General features: G+C 62.2%; 1 protein-coding gene and 1 long non-coding RNA gene across 20 annotated transcripts; both read left to right on the forward strand.

Moving 5' to 3' along the window:
• The first annotated feature begins 2,132 nt into the window (after positions 1 to 2,132).
• On the forward strand, positions 2,133 to 18,088 carry TPM3 (tropomyosin 3). Of its 19 annotated transcripts, none has more exons than XM_065043117.1 (12): positions 2,139 to 2,324; positions 3,093 to 3,218; positions 7,538 to 7,671; positions 8,133 to 8,250; positions 8,459 to 8,529; positions 9,261 to 9,336; positions 10,287 to 10,349; positions 10,456 to 10,525; positions 11,976 to 12,054; positions 13,564 to 13,627; positions 16,514 to 16,628; positions 17,059 to 18,088. In XM_065043117.1, the coding sequence occupies exons 1-11, from the start codon at positions 2,211 to 2,213 to the stop codon at positions 16,580 to 16,582; spliced, it is 984 nt and encodes a 327-aa protein (XP_064899189.1). In that variant the 5' UTR covers positions 2,139 to 2,210; the 3' UTR covers positions 16,583 to 16,628; positions 17,059 to 18,088. The 19 variants fall into 19 exon arrangements, with proteins under 19 accessions (XP_064899195.1, XP_064899189.1, XP_064899206.1 ...); XM_065043132.1 differs by lacking the exon at positions 9,261 to 9,336 and adding an exon at positions 9,776 to 9,851 and having other exon boundaries at positions 2,144 to 2,324; XM_065043119.1 differs by lacking the exons at positions 9,261 to 9,336; positions 16,514 to 16,628 and adding an exon at positions 9,776 to 9,851 and having other exon boundaries at positions 2,143 to 2,324.
• Positions 4,846 to 7,294, forward strand: LOC135576605 (uncharacterized). The gene is made up of 2 exons (XR_010468402.1): positions 4,846 to 7,112; positions 7,143 to 7,294. It is a non-coding gene; the product is annotated as an uncharacterized LOC135576605 (long non-coding RNA).
• Positions 18,089 to 18,801: the final 713 nt, after the last annotated feature.

Genomic DNA, 18,801 nt, shown 5'->3' on the forward strand with positions numbered 1-18,801 from the left:
CCGGGGCTGCAGCTGCTGCGTCTGGGGCCGTGGGGCAGCGCTGGGGGGTGGAGGGAGGGAAGGGACGCCCAGCAGGACCCCTGGGACACGGGGACGTCACCGGTGACCCCGCGTGTGCCGCATCCCGTGTATGGCCCTGGCTGTGGCTGCGCCAGGGGGTGGCAGCGTGGCCGGGTGGCACCGGGTCCTGCTCCCGGCTTGGCCACACGCGCTGTCCCCTTGGCGCACGACACCCCCGTCCCCGTGTCACCGTGTCCCTGCCCGTGTGGCACATACGGCGGGGACAGGAGCTGGGCGGGTGTGACGCTCCCCAGCCCCGCTCGCCATCCGGGCACCGCTCCACGGGGGGGCCCTTGTCCTTTGTCCCTTGTCCCCGTGCCCGACCTTGGTGTCTCCCGGCCGCGGGGCCCATCAGCGCCCGCCCTGGCTCTGCTTATTGACAGCACCGGGGGGCGCGGGGCCGGGCCCCCCCGCCCGCGGCCCCTCATTAGCTCGCCTGTCGGGTCGCATCACATCAGCGGCCGCCGCACGCGCGCTCCTGGCACCGCGTGTCCCCGTGTCCCCGCTGTCCCCTCCCCGCTTGGGCTGAGCCCCCAGACCCCCAACCCAGACAGGGTCCATGCACCTGTCCCCCCCCCAGGCTCCACGGGTGCCCCATCACCCCCCCAAAGTTTGGGTCCCCACCAACACCCAGCGCTGTCCCCAAGGTGGGTGACCCCGAAGCACCAATACACTGTGGGGGGACACACATGGCCCCACGGGTCCCCACAACCGGACACCCCCATCACGTCCCCCCAGAGCAGATCAGGGGTCCCACCGTTGTCCCCGCTGCGCCCAGCGCGATGGCACCGCCCGGTCACCGGCCATTGTCACCTCCTCGTCAACGCTCCCGCGACGCGGGGGTCCCGGCGTGTCCCCAAAACGCGGCTACACAGCCGCCCCCCGGCGCTCGTCCTTGGGCAGGGTCAGGCGCAGCCCCCGGTGTCCCGGCTCCCGGTATCGACGTCCCCGCTAATGACGGCGCCGTGTGAGCCGGGCAGCGCGGGGCCATCGACCCATATCGAGCGGCGCCGGGCGCGGGGTCCGCGGAGGGGCCGGGGCCGCCGATGGGGGGTAATTAATGGGAACGGGGCCACGTGCGCTGCCGCCCGCCCTTATAAACGGTGGCGGGGCGGCCGCCGAACCACAGCAACCGGGACCCCCCGATAGCCAGGTAAGGTGGGGACGGACCCCTCGATGCGCCACGACGTGCCGCGTCCTGAGCGTCTCTTCTCTTGCAGGTCCGGCCGCCCCGCCTGCCCTGGCCTCTGTCTGATATGTTTGATATTAGGTTGTTTGATTGGAAAACCAACTAAATATCAAACATATTCTTACAGCGGCGGGGACGCCCAGCGCCGACGCCGCCGGACGCGCCATGACGACCCCCTGGAACACCGCGGTTTGGCATCGGCGCCCGGCACCTGTCCCGCGGGATGAGCCCGGGACAAAGGCACGTGGCGCTGTGCCCGCTGCCGGGTTATTTATGGCACCGTCCCTTTGTCTCCTGACCCTTCTCAGCCCCCCAAAACCCCTTCGTGGGGCTGGTGGGACCCCATGGAGGCCGCTGGTCCCCGAGTGTCCCCAGGGCGGCACCTCCGGCCTCGTCGCCGCGTCCCGGCCGGACGGGGGGTCAGTGGGTTCCTGGGGGTTCATCTCCCCCCGCGCTCCCCGAACAATTTGGGCCGGGGGTGTTTTTAAGCCCCGGCTTAAAATAGCGCAAGGCAGAGTTTGGCCCGTCCCGCGCCGCCCCCGCGGGCCGGGAAATGTCACCGGGGGGCCACCAAAACACCGCGAAACGGCCGCGGGCGAGACGGGGGGGGCGCAAACCCGGCTCAACACCTGCGCAGGGGACACTGTGTCCTGTGTCACCGCGTCCCTGCGCCACCGTGTCCCGTGTCACGGGGCGGGGGGCCAGGACAATGCGGGACCCCCCGCTGCTTTTTATAACCGCCCCAGCTGTCCCCAAGAGCCCAAATAAGGCTGCGGCCACGCGGACCCCCCCGGGGTGACAATGGCTCCTGAGCACAGACTTTTTGGGAAGGTGGGGAGGTGGCTCGGCCCAAGAAAGGCAAAGCCCCCGCGGCCGCCGGGGGGATAAAGCGGGCAGCGGGCGGTGGGCAGCGCTGTGCCCGGTGTCCCCGCTGTCCCCGGCGTCCCCGGCGTCCCCCAGGATGGAGGCCATCAAGAAGAAGATGCAGATGCTGAAGCTGGACAAGGAGAACGCGCTGGACCGCGCGGAGCAGGCGGAGGCCGAGCAGAAGCAGGCGGAGGAGCGGAGCAAGCAGGTGGCGTGGGGTGACCCCCCGGGTCGCGGCTGTTGGGGGCAGCGGGTTCAGCTGCTCCCCGCGCCGGGTCCGGTGACGCGGGGACAAGGGGGTGGGAGCTGCCGCCGGCCCGCGGCTCCGGGACCGTGGCCTGGTGCTGTGGGGCAGACCGAGGGCTTCCCCAGCCCACTGGGGACGTGTGGGGCAGGGGGATGATGTGGGGCAGGGGGATGATGTTGGGCAGGGGGGATGATGTGGGGCAGGGGGACACAGTGGGGCAGGGCTGTCCCAGGATGGGGACAGAGGGATGCTGTGGGGCAGGGGATGATGTGGGGCAGGGGGGATGCTGTGGGGCAGGGCTGTCCCAGAATGGGGCACGGGGATGCTGTGGGGCAGGGGGTCTCTGTGGGGCGGGGGGATGCAGTGGGGCATGGGGATGCCGTGGGGCAGGGGGGATGCCGTGGGGCAGGGGGTCTCTGTGGGGCAGGGGGTCTCTGTGGGGCATGGGGATGCCATGGGGCAGGGGGTCTCTGTGGGGCATGGGGATGCCGTGGGGCAGGGGGTCTCTGTGGGGCAGGGGGTCTCTGTGGGGCATGGGGATGCCATGGGGCAGGGGGTCTCTGTGGGGCGGGGGGTCTCTGTGGGGCAGGGGGTCTCGATGCCGTGGGGCAGGGGGTCTCTGTGGGGCGGGGGGCCTCTGTGGGGCGGGGGGTCTCTGTGGGGCAGGGCTGCCCCAGGCCGGGTGCCGGGCCGCCCCGCGGTGACGGTGCCGGTGCCGCTGGGCCGCAGCTGGAGGACGAGCTGGCCGCCATGCAGAAGAAGCTGAAGGGGACGGAGGACGAGCTGGACAAGTACTCGGAGGCGCTGAAGGACGCGCAGGAGAAGCTGGAGCTGGCGGAGAAGAAAGCGGCCGACGTACGTACGGGGGCCGGTGTCCCCACTGCCACCCCCGGGACCGCGGCCCTTGGGGACACGCGGCAGCGCACGGGTCCCCGAGACGGGGGCGGAGCGCGGTGGGGCGCTGGGCAGCCCCTGGAGCGTGGGCCGGGGACACACGTGTCCCCGCGGGCAGGACGGAGCCCCCGTCCCCGCGGCGTGACAACGGCACAGCCCGCCTATTGTTGGCGGCGGTTTCCAGGAAAACAATGGCGCGAGGTGCCGGGTTTCAGCAGCGGCTGGTCCTGCTGGTCACCCGCCGGCACCCACGGTGACTGTCACCCGCGGGGACACCGTGGGGCCGGCGTCGGGGACACGCGGATCTCGGCATCGAGGGACCCGGCGCTGGTGTCCCCTCTGGTCACACTGTGGGGACACCGTGGGGCACATCCCGGTGCTGGGCTGGGGTGACGGTGCCGTCAGGGTGACGGTGCCATTGGGGTGACGGTGTCCTTGGGATGTTCCAGTGCTGGACTGGGGGTGACAGTGTCATTGGGGTGACAGTGTCATTGGAGTGACGGTGTCATTGGGCTGACGGTGCCGTTGGGGTGACGGAGTCATTGAGGTGACGGTGCCATTGGGGTGACGGTGCCATCAGGGTGAAGGAGCCATTGGGGTGACGGTGCCATCGGGACATCCAGAGTCCCCCCACCCCCCCAGTTGCTTTTCCAGCCCCACAATTCACTCCCGGCCCCTCCTCCCGCCCCCCCCGCTCCTCACTGCCATTGTCACTCTCATTGGCACAGACCGGGGGGTTTTGGCGACGCCGGAGCAGCCGGCACGGTGTGACACGAGGGGTGGGGGCTGTGGGGTGAGGGGCTGCGCCCCACAGGGCAGGACGGGGAGGGCCCTGGACCCCATGCCCTGTGGGGCAGGTCCCGGTGTCCCCAAGTGCCCTGTGGAACAGGTCCCACTGTCCCCCCGGCCATGTGGGGCAGATCTTGGTGTCCCCAGTCCCAAATGGGACAGGTCCCAGTGTCCCCACACCAACATAGGGCAGGTCACAGAGTCCCCAAGCCCCTGTGGGGCAGATGTTGGTGTCCCCATACCAATATAGGGCAGGTCCCGGTGTCCCCCCAGACATGTGGGGCAGATCTTGGTGTCCCCAAGCCCCTGTGGGGCAGATCTTGGTGTCCCATACCAATATAGGGCAGGTCCCGGTGTCCCCCCAGACATGTGGGGCAGATCTTGGTGTCCCCAAGCCCCTGTGGGGCAGGTCCTGGTGTCCCACACCGACACAGGGCAGGTCCCACCCACCTGTGACAGCTCCCCGTGTCCCCCCGTGTGTCCCCTCCGTGTCCCCAGGCCCCGCCCCCGCGCAGCCTCTCCCCGTCTCCATGACAACGCGGGACGGGAGGAGGCGGCGGGCGGAAGTGACGTCACTTCCCGGGCGGTGGCGCCGCGGCGGCGGGTTCCGGTATTTCAGGGCGGGGCGGGCGCGGAGCGGCGGGCCGGGGCCGGTGCGGGATGGCGGGCGCCACCACGATCGAGGCGGTGAAGCGCAAGATCCAGGTGCTGCAGCAGCAGGCGGACGATGCCGAGGAGCGGGCCGACCGCCTGCAGCGGGAGGTGGAGGCCGAGCGGCGCAACCGCGAGCAGGTACCGCCGGTACCGGGAGCCCGCACCCCCGGGGAGGGGGATCCCGCAGCCCCGGGGGGGTTTAGCGGGGGTAGAACCGGCGCGGTGGGCCCGGGGTCGCCCCCCGGGGCGGCGGGAGCGTCGCGGGGGCGGCGGGCGGGTGTCGGTTCTTGGCGCCGCTCCCCGCGGTGTCCGTGGGTCCCGGGTTCGCGTCCCGGCTGCTCCGGGCCGGGTCGGTGCTGAGCGGAGCTGGAGGAGCCGGCGGCTCGTTGGTTCATCGGCACCGGGGGCCGGTGGGGAGGGGTTGGCCCGGTTCCCCGGGGGGTCCCCCGGCTGCTTCTCGCGAGGGGAACGGGAGGAACCGGCCATCTTGCGCGGGCCCGTGTCGGCAGCGCGGAGGTGCGAGTGGCCTTGGGTGCGCTGGGGACACGGAGGGGACGCTGGGTTGGGGACACACGGCACGTTGGGGACAGGGCTGGTGTCACTCTTGAGAAGCAACCCCAGCAGAATCTGAACTGGTGAGTCCCTGCCAGGGCGATGTCACGGCGGGTGGGTGACACCCCGCGGCGGGTGGGTGACACCCCATGGTGGGTGGGTGACACCGGCTGGGTGACCAGCTCGGATCTGACAGCCGCTCTCTGCAGGTTTCCTGCCGACTCCCATCAAAAGGCCAAGCCGAGGCTCTCCTGTCCCCGGGCAGCGCCGCGGTGCCGCCGCTCGGGTTTTGCGGCCGGTGGCAGGAGCTGGTGCGGCGCCGAGGGCCGAGGCCACTCCCCGAGCTCCGCTGGGCTCTTTCTTTGCAGCCACATAAGGAATTCTGCTGCTGTAGCGCCGTTGTCATGGGAACGCGCGTGTTTCTCCGGGTGTTGCGGTGGCTCCTGCGGCCCGGGGTCCCGGTTCGGTCCCCATTTGGTCGCTGTGGTGTGGGGGAGCGATGCTGAGCGCTGCCCTTGGCTTGTGGAGCTCCCAAAGGAAACCTGGAGTAACAGGGACGTGCTGCTCGGCCTGAAAGCGTCACCCTCGCCCTTTGGGGACACTCTGGGGACACCCCGGCTGTGCCCAGCGAGGGGGCGCGGGAGGGAGATGGTTCTTTAAAGCAAGGGGTGTTTTTTGGGGTGTGTTCGGGAATTCCGGGTGAAATGAAACGATGCGTTTCAAGCGGTGCTGGTGTGTCCCCATCCCCCGGGACGCGGAGGAGACCCCCCCGCCTTGACGGCTCGTTTGTGTGGAGCAGCGTCCTCCCCAGTCCGGTTTAACGGCTCGGTTGGTTCCTCTTCCTCTGCAGAGGGAACGTGGGGGCTGCGGCGCGGCTGTGGCGAATATCAGGGCGTTGGGGTTGAAGCGCAGGGCGAGCTGCTCATCGGGAAATCATTTGGGTTGGAAAAGGCCTTTAAGATCGAGTCCAACCGTAAACCAGCCCCTGAGAACCTCATCTGTGTGTTCAACCCCTCCAGGATGGCGACTCCAGCACTGCCCTGGGCAGCCTGTTCAACACCCACAGCCCTTTGGGGAGAAATCACCCCAAATTTCCACCCTCACCCTCCCCTGGTGCCACTTGAGGCCGTTTCCTCCCATCCTGTCGCTTGTTCCCGGGGAGCAGAACCCAACGCTTGTGTTTTCGCAACCTGTTTTTTGAAATAGTCTGCGGGGAGGCGCCCGGCACCTTGTTGCTGGCTGGGGGAAGCGCTTGTAGGGGGAAGAGACCAGTAATTGTGTCGGCTCTAACACTGGCGCCTTTCATCGCGCTGCTCCTCCCTCCTCGGGCACCGCTGGACGCAGCGCGTCCTTGCAGGCTGCTTTGTTCCGAGGAGCTGGAATATTTCATATACGCCCGGCACGTGGCTCTGGAGAAGATCACGGTGCTGCTTTGAAATGGCAGCGACCTCGTCTTTGTACCGGCGCGGTGATCCCACCGCCGAGCGGGATCCCGTGCTCCCCGCTGCGGTGGCGATGTTGGCATCGTGGTCGATGGCGGTGCGGCCGTAACGGGCCCGGCCGGGGCTGCGATGGTTTCTGAGCTCAGTCCTTAAAGCCTCCATCGCTTTTTGCGGTCGCGCTTCTGGCAAACGCGCGGTGCCCGAGGGCTCTTGGCAGCTTCCCCGGTTGTACCCAGGCGGCTGTTGCTGGGGAGCGGCCCCATCAACCTGTGTCGAGGCTTTTTGTTGTTTTTCTCTGGGGTTTTAGTGATTTGTGGGGAGGGAGGAAGCCCAGATGATGCGTTGGGGCCGCGCTGCTTCCATCTCCCAACCTGTTAATCCTCCTCGCGCTGCCGACAGGTGGGTTCGTTCCGAGCGGGTTCATTCCGAGCGGGTTCGTTCCGAGCAGGTTCGTTCCGAGCGGGTTCATTCCAAGCAGCGCTTGCCTGAGTAAACTGACCTGGTGCTAAATAGCCGCTGTGGCGGGGCGCTGGCAAACAGGGCTGTGATTGACGGCCCGGCGGGATTACAGCAGCTGCGGAGGAGCCTCGTTAGCGTTAAGTCACCTACTTAGCGTCTATGGCTTAAACTGTCACGTCGGCTCAAGCCGGCGCGTGAGAAACCTGCAGGGTGGGCGCATGTGTGCGTGAAGCGCTGCGGAGCTTAACGTGCCAGCGGATGGAGCCCCCATCTTTGGTTTGGGTGCTGGAGCCCCCCCCGGCTTTGTTTTGGTGCCGCTGACCCCAAATCCAACGCCGCGCTGGCCGAACCTGCCCGGGCTGAGTCGATCTCTGCTCCCTCCAGGCCGAGGCTGAAGTGGCGTCTTTGAACCGTCGGATCCAGCTGGTGGAGGAGGAGTTAGACCGAGCCCAGGAGCGGCTGGCAACAGCCCTGCAGAAGCTGGAAGAGGCGGAGAAAGCTGCAGATGAAAGCGAAAGGTGAGCACGGGCTGCTGCTCTGGCTCCGTTTGACATCTGGGACGCGTTCTGGCCTCTCGGGCTTCCCGGAGGGTGGGAAGTCGGTACCACATCAAGGCTGGATGTGGGAGTCGGTCCCCGCTTCGGCAGAGCGGCTAAAACAAAGCTCTTGGCCTTGGGCGGGTGTGTGGGAACCCGAGGGGGTGCTGAGTGCTGCCCTGTGTCCCCGCGGCCACGAGGAGAAATCGGTGTTTTCTGGGCTGCGCCACATCTCCCTCGATCCGGGGAAACCCGGGGCTGCCCGAGTAACGCTCCACGGCGCGTTTAATTGTGTCAGCCCCGTGGTGTTGCCTTCCTGTGCCGCCCTCCGCGCTCAAGAAACAACACAATCCTGGGGTCGGATGCTCCAAAAACTCATGGCCCCGCCGGCTTTTACAGGATGAGTTTTTACATCTCCCCTCCCTGCGCTTTATTTTGGGCAGAGGCATGAAAGTGATTGAAAACAGAGCTCTGAAGGATGAGGAGAAGATGGAGCTGCAGGAGATCCAGCTCAAGGAAGCCAAACACATCGCGGAGGAGGCGGATCGGAAGTACGAGGAGGTGAGAGCCTGGGACGCTCTAGTCCAGCTAAGCCTGGCCTAACAGAGGCGGCTCCGCTTCCTGCTGACGGGGTTTTCCTGGGCAAACCCGGCTCTTGGCTGAGCTCCCTCGGTGTTTCCCTTCTCCAATGGCTCCCGCGGATGTTCCCTTTACTGCCCGCGAGCTCCAAATCATCTTCCTTCCGCTGAGCTCCCGTTCTCCCTTCCAGGTTGCTCGGAAGCTGGTGATCATAGAAGGCGATCTGGAGCGGACCGAGGAGCGAGCCGAGCTCGCAGAGTCGTGAGTAACGCGCTCGCACGTCACCCGCACGTTCACCTCCGCATGGGAACTAACACGGCATTTCTAACCTTGTTACACAAGGCCTGAAGCACAGGGTGGGTTTAGATCCGCAGGTGGGAAAGGATTGGAAGCGCTTTGCTGTTTGGAACGGAATTAATTGCGCTGAGGAATTTGCAGCGATGTGATGGCTCTGCCCCTTTGCACGGAGGGACTCGCCGGTTACCGGAGGATCCTCCGCGCGGTGCGCACCGGCACGGCTTTGTGCGGCTCACGAGATCTCGCGCGGGAGCGCGCGGCGCTTGGCCGAAAGCGGCACGTGGGGTGTCCGAGGGCAGAACCGCGGCCGAGCTCGGTCTCTGCCCTCTTCAAAACGTGTTTGCGGTAACCGGTAACGGCGGTAACGGCCTCGGGCACTGCCGAGCAGCCAGCGGACTCCTCCGCTCACCGCACACACACGTTATGGCGTCTGGGCTCCTTTGGATGCTCCAGCCGCTCCTCGAGGAGCCGGTCAGGGCATTTTCTGTGCTCTGGGCCTTGTCTAACAAAGTCGGTGTGGACGCCGCGGTAGCACTGCGCTTCCTGCCCGGCCGCGCATGTCGTGACCATGACTTCTTTGTGTTCTTCCCCTGCCCCCTCTTTTGTTTTTTTTGCTCTGTGGTGGTGTGTTTTTGGTGCTCCTTTTGACCCTTGTCCCCACCCGGCTTGTGCCATCGTGTGACCGTCACTAACAGTCGTTGCCGGGAGCTGCAGGAGCAGATCAGAGTGATGGACCAGAACTTGAAGTGTCTGTCTGTTGCCGAAGAAAAGGTACTAACCTTTCCCTCCTCGAACCATTAAACCAGAACTCCTGTGGTCTTCTCGCTACGCTCCTTCCCTCAGCTTAACCGCGTCTTTCTGTCTCCTGGAACGTCCTGTCCTCTCTGCCCCGAGTGGCTGTCCGTCTGTCTGTCTGTGAGAGCAGCTTCTAGCAAACTAAACGTGCCTTTTGTACTCGAAGGCTCCAGAAATCTGTGTCCGCATCTCGGCTGCTGGGCCGGGCGCTGGCAGGACGTTTAGAGCGGGGATTTGGGGGCAGGAAGGGAACTCGCTTTCCGCAGAGCGCGCGTTCCCGTCCGGTCCGAGCAGACGGCCTCCCAGCGAGCCTCCCGCTCTTCCCCGCACGTCGATTCACTCTTGTCTCTCCTGTCTTTCCCTCCCGCTTCTTCTTTTCCTGTTTTCTCTCCCCTTTCTTTACAAAACCCCGCAGTAAATGTTCCGAGCTGGAGGAAGAGCTGAAGAATGTCACCAACAATCTCAAGTCTCTTGAGGCTCAGGCTGAGAAGGTAGGGCTGCTCATCCGAGGGCCAGAAACAGTTCTGTCTTGCTAGGAGGGTGTGAGCCAGCGGAGCGCCCCCCGGCATGGAAACCATGCAACCGCAGCCTTAAACAAGCCCGGGGAGCCGCGCTGCTCTCCGGGAGAGCCGAGGATTCGGTGCAGGGCCGGTGTTGAGGGTGAAGCCGCAGTGCGGGAGGTCGCTGTCCTTCCCATCTCTGGGCTGACTCTGCCGGCCGAGCTGTTGGTGCTGCCGGGACGAGACATTTTCTGCGCCCGAGTTTGTCTGACGTGCCCGGTGTGGGATGTGCTGCCTGACCTGGTTCTCCCGGACTAGGGCAGGGCTGTGAACGAGCCCCGTGGAAGTTTCTGGAGGCGTTTGGGCTGCGGGGAGGAGTGGTGTGGGAGATCCCTGCTGGGTGCTGACTCCTCTCCTTTTCCACAGTACTCTCAAAAAGAGGATAAATACGAAGAGGAGATCAAGATCCTGACTGATAAACTCAAAGAGGTGAGTTGGGGTGATTTGGGGGGACGTCACCTCCTCAGGTCGATGCCTGTTGTCCTTTGGCGTACCCCAAAACTGTTGCGCTCAGCGGTTCACATCTCCTTGGCAGGCGGAGACCCGCGCCGAATTCGCCGAACGCTCCGTAGCCAAGCTGGAGAAGACCATCGATGATTTGGAAGGTACATTCTGGGGGACGGGAAGCCAAAAAATACGTGGTGGGAGCTGAGGAAGGTTCTTTCCTGGGTAACCGGAGAGTGGAGACGCTGCTCCGGTCCTGGGAGCGCGAGCTGGCGAGGCCGGTGCCTCGGGAGCGTGTTGTCCCCTGGAGGCAGTTCCGCTGCTCCCGATCCAAACACCGTGCCCTATCTGATAGCAACAGATAACACCAACCGCGCTATCTCGGCTGCGATGTCCTCAGGAATGCAGCTGGATTCCCCTGCTCCAGCTTAACCCGTTTTAAGGAGCGGCAGAGGAGGGAAAAAAGCCTCATCTCACTAGGAATTGGTTACGATAACGTATTTGTGCGCAGGATCTCATGCAAGTCAACAGGAGTAGGTAGTGAGGCTTGAAACAGCCCCCAGGAAGCCTCAGGGCTCCCCAGTATCGGTCTTGGCTCAAGACTAAATCAGCAGAAGCCGCGTTTGTGCCGAGGATGGGTTCCTGTCGTCCTCCCCGGCCTTGGCTTCTCAGCATCCCACCTTTCCCCGAGCCGTGCAGGAGACATTTCCACCCGCTTCCCTTAAATCCGAGGCTGTGGGCCGGATTCTTCTGTGGCTGGTAAACCCAGGCTCGTCCCGGCCTCCTGCCGCCACCACAGCACCTGCCTTTGTGGTTTCGTAGCACCAGGTCTCAGAGATTCAAAGCCACATCCCTGTGTCTGGAGTCGCTCAGGAGGTTGGTTCTTTATCTAGAAATAGCAGCGGTGTCAGCTGAGCCGTTCCAAGCAGCAATCTGAGCCGCCTCACGCCGCGGAGCTGCAACAACCCCTCAGAAATCCCTCTCGCGCTCCTCTCGGCGGGGAGTTGGCTCGGGGCCGCTGCCGTGACCCGCTTGGTGACAAGTGACAAAGTTCTTGCCGTTAACAACATTCCCAGCTGCGCTGTCGCCAGCTCCGCGCGGGGCGGGCGGCAGGAGTTTGGGGATTGCCGCCTCTACCCAAGGCGGGCGATCTCTGCTCCGTTATCTGATGGGGAACACGGGTGGGGCCTTTTTGGCTCACCCTGCATCCTACAGAATGGGAATTCCCCTCTACCCAGGGCGATCACAAGACCGACTTGTCCCGAGCAGGTTTTGTGTTGAGGCTGACGGTGAGAACAACGCAGCTCAGTCGATGTGGGCGCAACGATCCGCTCCAAAGCGATGGAGTCGCCTTCCCACGACTCCTCTGGCCAGCGGTTCTCACTGGGCCGCTCGTTCCCATGAGTTATAGCTCTTGGAGCTGGTTTGGAGCCCTGGACAGCACTTACTGCTCAGACCATCCTCGAGCTGTTGGGAGCTAATCCGCAGTCGCGATGGCTCCACATCCAACTTCATTTTCTCCTGTTCATGAACTTTCCTTGCCTCAGGGTGTTTTCAACTCCTGCCTTCCCTCATTGTTTGCCTTTTGTTCTCCTCCTAAACCTCTTCTAGATGAGCTCTATGCCCAGAAACTGAAGTACAAAGCAATTAGTGAGGAACTGGACCACGCCCTGAATGACATGACTTCCATGTAAATATGAGCTGGCTGGTGTTTGCCTCTCGCTTCGGCAGCCGGGCCGCCAGAGCTTGCTTGGTGTGCTGTGGTTTTCGTAGTTTGGAGAATCGATGGCGCTGCGCGGCCGAGGTTACTTCTACAGATCGGGGGTCGCGGGGCTTTCCCCGCAGCATGCCGTGCGCTAACTCCATTCTGCATGCGTAACAACAAAGGGTTCGGGCTGGACCTCTCTCCGAGCGCAGTTCCCCGTCTCCGGGTTCCTCCCAGACAAGCGCTCGAGTGGATTCTTTGGGAATTGCCGTGAACTGATCTGTGGAAGTAGCTGAACTCTTGTCTTTCCGCTACTGGGCTTTCCGTTGGGATTTGCGGGTTCTAACAGCTGCTCCTCACCACTAACGCTCAGAAACCGGGCGCTGCGGAGGACGAGCCTTAACGCGGCGCCCAAAACCTCCCCGAGCCGAGTTTGCCGTGCACCAACACCTCAGCTCCTCTTAAAATCGGTGTCTCCTTCTGTCTCACGCAGATAAGTCTCGCGATTCCAAACTCCGCTTTGGATTTGCCTCTCTGCACCTGCGTTCACGCTCTCGGCACCGCGCTCTGAATTCCAGTCCCTTTCTCCCGTTATCATGTGCGGGGCATCCCGGGCACGCTGGAGCTTCGCAGCAGCAGCAGCCCCCCGGTTTTGCCGCGCTCGCCCCCAAACAAAGCTCGCTCTGTGCCATCCGACGTGCCAGACACGGCCGTGCTCGGCGGGGCTGCCCTCTCGCCGTCTGCGCGTAGCTGGGAGGGTGTTGTTCTCATCTGCATATCTTGTGTAGAGCCATAAAGCCCCTTTTGTATTTCTGTCGCCTCTCGCTCGAGCATGATGTCACCTTTTCTGAAGGAAAACAACCCGCGGATAAACCCAACGGCTGGCGCTTTTGAGAAATGGGTTTTTAGTGACCGCTCCGCGTTGCCTTCAAACCCTCGCTGGAACACACTGCGTTATTGTTCCTTTTGGGTGTCTTGTTGGTCCCTGGAATCGCAGCATGTTCTGTGGGATCGAGGGGGGTTTGTAGCATGAAATCCTTGAGCCGTACCCGCTCCAGCCCGCCCCGAACACTCCTCACGCCCGCGCCGCGGCGTTCACCGGCACCGCTGCCAAACGCTGGCTGGCAGCGGGACGTCACCGCGCTGATAGTCGCCAGGGCACCGGCAGGGTGTGAAACAATAAATAGAGCGAGCTCGGGCTGGTTTCCAGCTGGTGCGAGGCGGGGATGATTTATGGGCAGCAGAGCCAGGGAATCTGCGTTTCACAGAGTCCTCCCGTCCCCGTGTGAGGTTTGGGGGTGATGGGATCCCCTGGGAGCTTTACACTGAGCACCGCAGCCTTGCCAACACTCGCTGCGCGTCACCGCTGCTCTGAGCGTGGTGCTGGTTGCTCCGGTGCCATAAACACCCGCCGGCCTCTCGTTAACCGTGTGTGCTGCCTCGTGGCGGCTCGTCAAACACTCTTTCCTCTCCGGATCGGTTCGCCCGCCGCAGCGCCCGAAGAGCCCTTCGCGACCAGAGTTTTGATGAGATGAGACACCTCCCCTGGTTTCCTCAGGTTTGTGTCGCCCTGCTCTCCGCAGCGAGGACAGTCGGACACGCTGAGCTGCCTGTTCTCCCTCTGTATCAGGGCTGGGTGGGGAACGGGGCATCATCCCCACTGGGAATTTCAAAGGATAACAGCTTGGAAAGCTCTGGCAGGTGCTGATCTGACTCTCCTGGGGTTTGGGATGATCCTCCATGCCCTGGAAGCACAAAAGAACCCACAGCTCCTCAGGAACCAAACATCGGGGTTTAGATCGCAAGGGAGGGCCAGGGCGTTTGTCACCGGTGTCGTGGTGGGTGTGGAGGTTCCCAGGCTGGATTTCGGCTGCCGGCTCTCACCGGTGGGAGGTGACGCCCTGCCCTGGTGAAGCAGCCTCTCTCCTCACCGGGAGGTCCCGTTCATTCCCGACTCACCCGCGTGGAGCCGGTGGCTTGGCTGGTGGCAGCGGTGTCGCAAGCGATGTTATCAAAGCTCCGTGCTGGGTGGCGGATGGATGGGTGCTGCAACAACTCCCCGGGAGGTTTTGAGCGGCTTCTGGTCCAACTGGGTGGCCAGGCTGGTTACTGGAGCTGGGCCGTGGGCTCGGGCGCGATACAAACGCGGATGAGCTGACCAGGAGGCTCAGTGCCAGACGGACGGAAACGCTGCCCCGCGGGCTGCGGCAGCAAGCGTTCCACCTCAGGGTTCCTGAGCTCTAGGAAGGGTCGTGCTAATTAATTACTTCAATCTGGGGGGATCATCAGCCTGCTGATCACCTGGGGCTGCAGACTGGCCTTGGGGTCCCCATTCCCCTTCATGGGGGCTGGAGAGCGGGTCCCCACCAGCAGTAGCAGCTGATGTGCCCAGTGAGTGCTGGTGTAGGCCAGGATGGGTCCCCTCAGCTTCTGGTGGTGGGATGGAAATCGTTGGCTTCTCTGGCTGTTGCTTGGTCCCTCGGTGGCTTTAACGAAGGGACAGTCAGTCGGTGTCGCTGCCCGCTGTCCTGCGGAGGGATGTGCGGCTGTGGCGGGTGCTGGGGGGACTGGGCTGAGAGTGGAGCGAGCGATGTGCTCAGGCTGCTCCACGGGAACAGCGCGACTCAGCGTCCTCAATCTTAACCTGGCCACATCGTGTTCAAAGCAAAACATCCGCAGGCTGAGAGCAGCAAGGAATGGTGGGGATTCCATTCCGTTCAGGATCCCCTGGATTCCAGGGACCGTCTCATATGAGTGCCCATCCCTGGAGCTGCCTGGAACCGGCCCTGGGGACAAGTGTGGCCACTGGAGCCCCAGGGGACGAGAGGAAACGGCCTCAAGTTGCGCCAGGGGAGGTTGAGGTTGTTAATTTGGGGTGATTTCTCCCCAAAGGGCTGTGGGTGTTGAACAGGCTGCCCAGGGCAGTGCTGGAGTCACCATCCCTGGGGGGGTTAAACACACAGATGAGGTTCTCAGGACATGGGTGGGTTAACGCATGGACTCAATCTTTGGGAGCTTTTCCAACCCAAATGACTCTGTGACAGGGGCCGGTGGGAGGTGACAACTGTTCAGATGCAGCAGCAGTTTGTGTCTTGCTCATTTACTTGCTTGGGGGCAGACACAAAACAGGAGCTTGTGCTCCAGAGCTTCCCCTGTCCCGTACCCGGAGCCTTCAGGCCTTGTCTGGACATGGCGGGTTCTCGCCCATGAGCTGCTGTCACTCCCGGTTCTTCTGTGATCCCCGGCCCACCGTTCAAACCCGCTGCCGCGCGGCGTGGCTCGCGCTGGGAGGTACTTCTGGTTCAGCCGTGGTCGGATTTCTTCTCTCTGCAAAGTGCTCCACAGGCTTCCAGCGCATCCCGTGTTTCTTGGGTACGGCCCAGCCCACAGCTCCTCCTGCTCCTCGTGTCCCCCCGTGGCTCCTCGTGTCCCCCCGTGGCTCCTCGTGTCCCCCCGCGGCTCCTCGTGTCCCCCGCGGCTCCTCGTGCCCCCGCTGCTCTTCTCTTTGCTTCACAAGCCCTTGGCAGCGCTTCCTCCCATCATCCTGAGCTGAAATATGAGTTAGACCAAGACAAACCTTTGCCCGTGGCCTCGACCTGACCCTCAGAACGCAAGTCATGGAGACAACTTACCTGGTGTGCTCGTCTCGCTCCTCTACTAACCTTCCCTCTCTCTGTTTCTCTCTCTCCCTCTCATTCCCCGTCCCGTTGCCGCTGCAGAGCGTCTGTACAGCCAGCTCGAGAAAAACCGCCTGCTCGCTAACGAGCTGAAGTTAACGCTGCATGATCTGTGTGACTGAGAAGGGGCCCCGCTAATGCCGTTAAACGAGCTTATAGCGACCACCCGCGCGCTGCGGACCGCACTGAGATCTGAGCGGTTCTTGAGACCGGCACACTTGCACGTTTTGTGCAATTGCTGCTGTTTAACGAGGCACTTGAATATATCCTCTAATTTATTTAAGTTTTATTTTTTAAATTAAGGTAACCTCTGTTCTTGGTTGGCTGTTCTTTGAGTGTTTTTCCCTTGTCCGGGGGGTCCTGGTCCCTCTGTGGAACCAGAATGGCTGCACCCCCAAGAGAGGGCTGGGCTGAATTTAGGCTTCTATCTGCTGGAAGATGCCTGTCGAGCGCTATGATTTAATTTCCAATTAGCCAAATGATTTCGTGCTGCATGGAATGATGCCTTTAACAATAAATGACTGACCTCGCGGTCTATAAGACGCTGCAAACCTCTAGTACCTTCCTGTAGAGCCGAGTTGTGACGTTTGGGGGACTCAGTCGGCACAGAACGGGTTGGGAAAGCTCGTGGAAAGCCAAGTCTTAAAATCCGCTGTGTTAAGCCGCGTTTAAAGCCGCTAGTGCTCTAGGAAGGGGGTTTCTGCCCCGGGGAGGGTGGGGAATGGCTTTGAGGAGCCTCCTGTCCCTAAAGGGCATCTCATCCGCAGCCGGCGTCCCAGCGCGTGCAGCTCATCAGTGACATGGGCGGGCTCACCTTTGGAGTCAAGCCCACCTAGAGCGGTAGTTGCTGGTCTGAGCTCTCCTCCCGGCTTAAGGAAACACGTGAGAATCGCCCGCCCGCCCGCGATCCCGGGCAGTCGCAACACACTCGCTCCGCTTCACTTTGGGAACGGCTCCTTTTCCCCTGTCCGCTCCCCGCTCGGTGGCGCCGGGCCCGGTGACCAGCTTGGCATCTCTGTCCTGCGCTGGGGCACCAATCCAGCCGTGAATCCGTGTTTGACCTCTGCTTGCTGGGCCACGGGGGGCCGGCTGCGTGGGGGCGGGGAAGCCCTGGGGAGCGCACCTGCATGCAAACAATATGGAATAAAACACTGGGTAAATTCCATCGCCCGGGAGCACCCGCCGTGCGAGAGCCGCAAACCAGGTAACCCCAGAGCTTCCCCGCACACCCACCTGGGCGCCAAAGCTTTTCCGCGGCCAAAACCTTCCCCGGTTCGCTTGGTAACACTCGTCTCTTTGTCTCCTTTGCCAGATAAACTGAAATCCACCAAAGAGGAGCATCTGTGCACGCAACGGATGCTGGACCAGACCCTGCTCGACCTGAACGAGATGTGAGGGATCCCCACGATGCCGCCGCTTGGCCTCTAACCCTGCGCCAACACCTCCCGTTGCCAACTTCACCAAAACACGTCCTTTTTGTTTGCTTTTCTTTGGTTTCTTTTTCCTAATTCGCCTCAGGGTTAAAGGCCATCAGGTCGGGCAAAGCTTCAAATTAAGGGAAATAAACAATGCAATAAGGTTTGGGGAGCATGTTTGAGATGTATACATTTTGTAACTACCTTGTTTTGCTCGGTGAACATTCCAGATGACTCTTGAGGCTGGGGAGCTCAACTTCAAAGCTCTTGGCTTTAACAATTCGGTGTTAACCTTGTGGTAATCAGCTCATTTTGGGCAGGGGAATGAGGGAGGGATGGTTCCTGGCTTCGGGCCACTAAATCCCAGCATTTTGGCCAGGGATTTAGAGCCTGCTTGCGGAAAACGTCCTTTCCAGGAGCCGTTTGCCAGAAGAGCTCCATTTTTCAGCTTTAAGGTGACTCTGTGGTGAAAAAGCAACTTGGGCAAAGGGAGACTTGTTGTTTTTCTTATTTTTTTTAAAGCCAAACCCGTTATCCAAACAATTGAACCTTCACGGGTGTTATTTCCCTCCAACCCCACTGTTGGCCACTTATTTGTATCCGAAAAGCCGCGGCCCCTCTAACCCGCCGCTGCGCGGGGTTTAATTTGCCTTCACGTGCTGGCGCTTTATCGCTCGTCGCTGGGTCACGCTTAACGGCTTCAGCTCTCGGGAAAGCGTTATCGTTCTTCTTTTTGCCTGTTTTTAGCCCGTTTTCGCTGACGTGACCTGGAGCCGCGTCCAGGCGCCTTCGCTTGTGCTCGGAGCAGCTTTAGGGGCCGATCCGGGGATAAAATGAAACCCTATCGAAGCGTTTTGATACTAAATCGAAGAGAAAAGAAAAAATAATTGTCTTATTGTCTTTTGAAATAAAAATCCAATCCCTCTATGTCTGTGGAGCTTTACTGCGTGCGTGAAAACGAAAGGCGGTGCCGCTCAGAGCTGCAGGGCGGGCTTGCGGGGGGCGAGTTCTCCATTTCGTACCTCAGCCCTTCGCGGGAACCCGCTGCCAGCCCCCGGTAATTAATTAACTGCCGGTAATTAACCCCCGTTGCCTCATGCGCAGAGCGGAGGGAGCGAGCGACGCGCGGCGGCTGCGCGGGAAACGGGGAGTGGGCGTGGCCACCGCACACGCGCAGCGCGTAAAAGGAGCGGTGGGCGTGGCCAGTGTGAGGGTCGGGGGGGTGTGGGCGTGGCCACTGCGCATAAGCAGCACGTAAAAGGCAGGGTGGGCGTGGCCAGTGCGCGGGTCGGGGAGTGGGTGTGGCCGCTGCGCATGCGCAGCGCGGGAAGGCGGGAAGAAGCCGCCAAGGCGTCGCTCGCCGGCGCCATTTAATGAAACAATAACAATCCCTCCACAAAAACAAAGTTGATAACGTGCGAGCTGCGTCTTCCTCATCGCGCTGCGTCGTAGGCGGTAAGAAAATTAAAGCTTGTTTGTAAAACTCTATTTTTTCCTTTTATTTGCAAGGGCGCTGGTTTGAAAGTTGAAGTTGGCCTCTGTTTGATGGGCCGCTCTCTAAATCGTAACCTCTAAGTAACTAACAGCACTAAAATCCTGTTATTGGCAGAAAAAACAACATCGCGCTGCAGAAATGAGCG

This window comes from Columba livia, chromosome 28 (genome assembly GCF_036013475.1).
Source record: "Columba livia isolate bColLiv1 breed racing homer chromosome 28, bColLiv1.pat.W.v2, whole genome shotgun sequence".
Taxonomy (NCBI): Eukaryota; Metazoa; Chordata; class Aves; order Columbiformes; family Columbidae; genus Columba; species Columba livia.

Coding starts and splice junctions, on each gene's coding strand:
- TPM3 (XM_065043117.1), top strand. CDS start 2,211: ATGGAGGCCATCAAGAAGAAGATGCAGATGCTGAAGCTGGACAAGGAG. Junction 8,251..8,458: donor CGGATCGGAAGTACGAGGAG/GTGAGAGCCTGG, acceptor TCTCCCTTCCAG/GTTGCTCGGAAGCTGGTGAT. Junction 10,350..10,455: donor TGACTGATAAACTCAAAGAG/GTGAGTTGGGGT, acceptor TCTCCTTGGCAG/GCGGAGACCCGCGCCGAATT.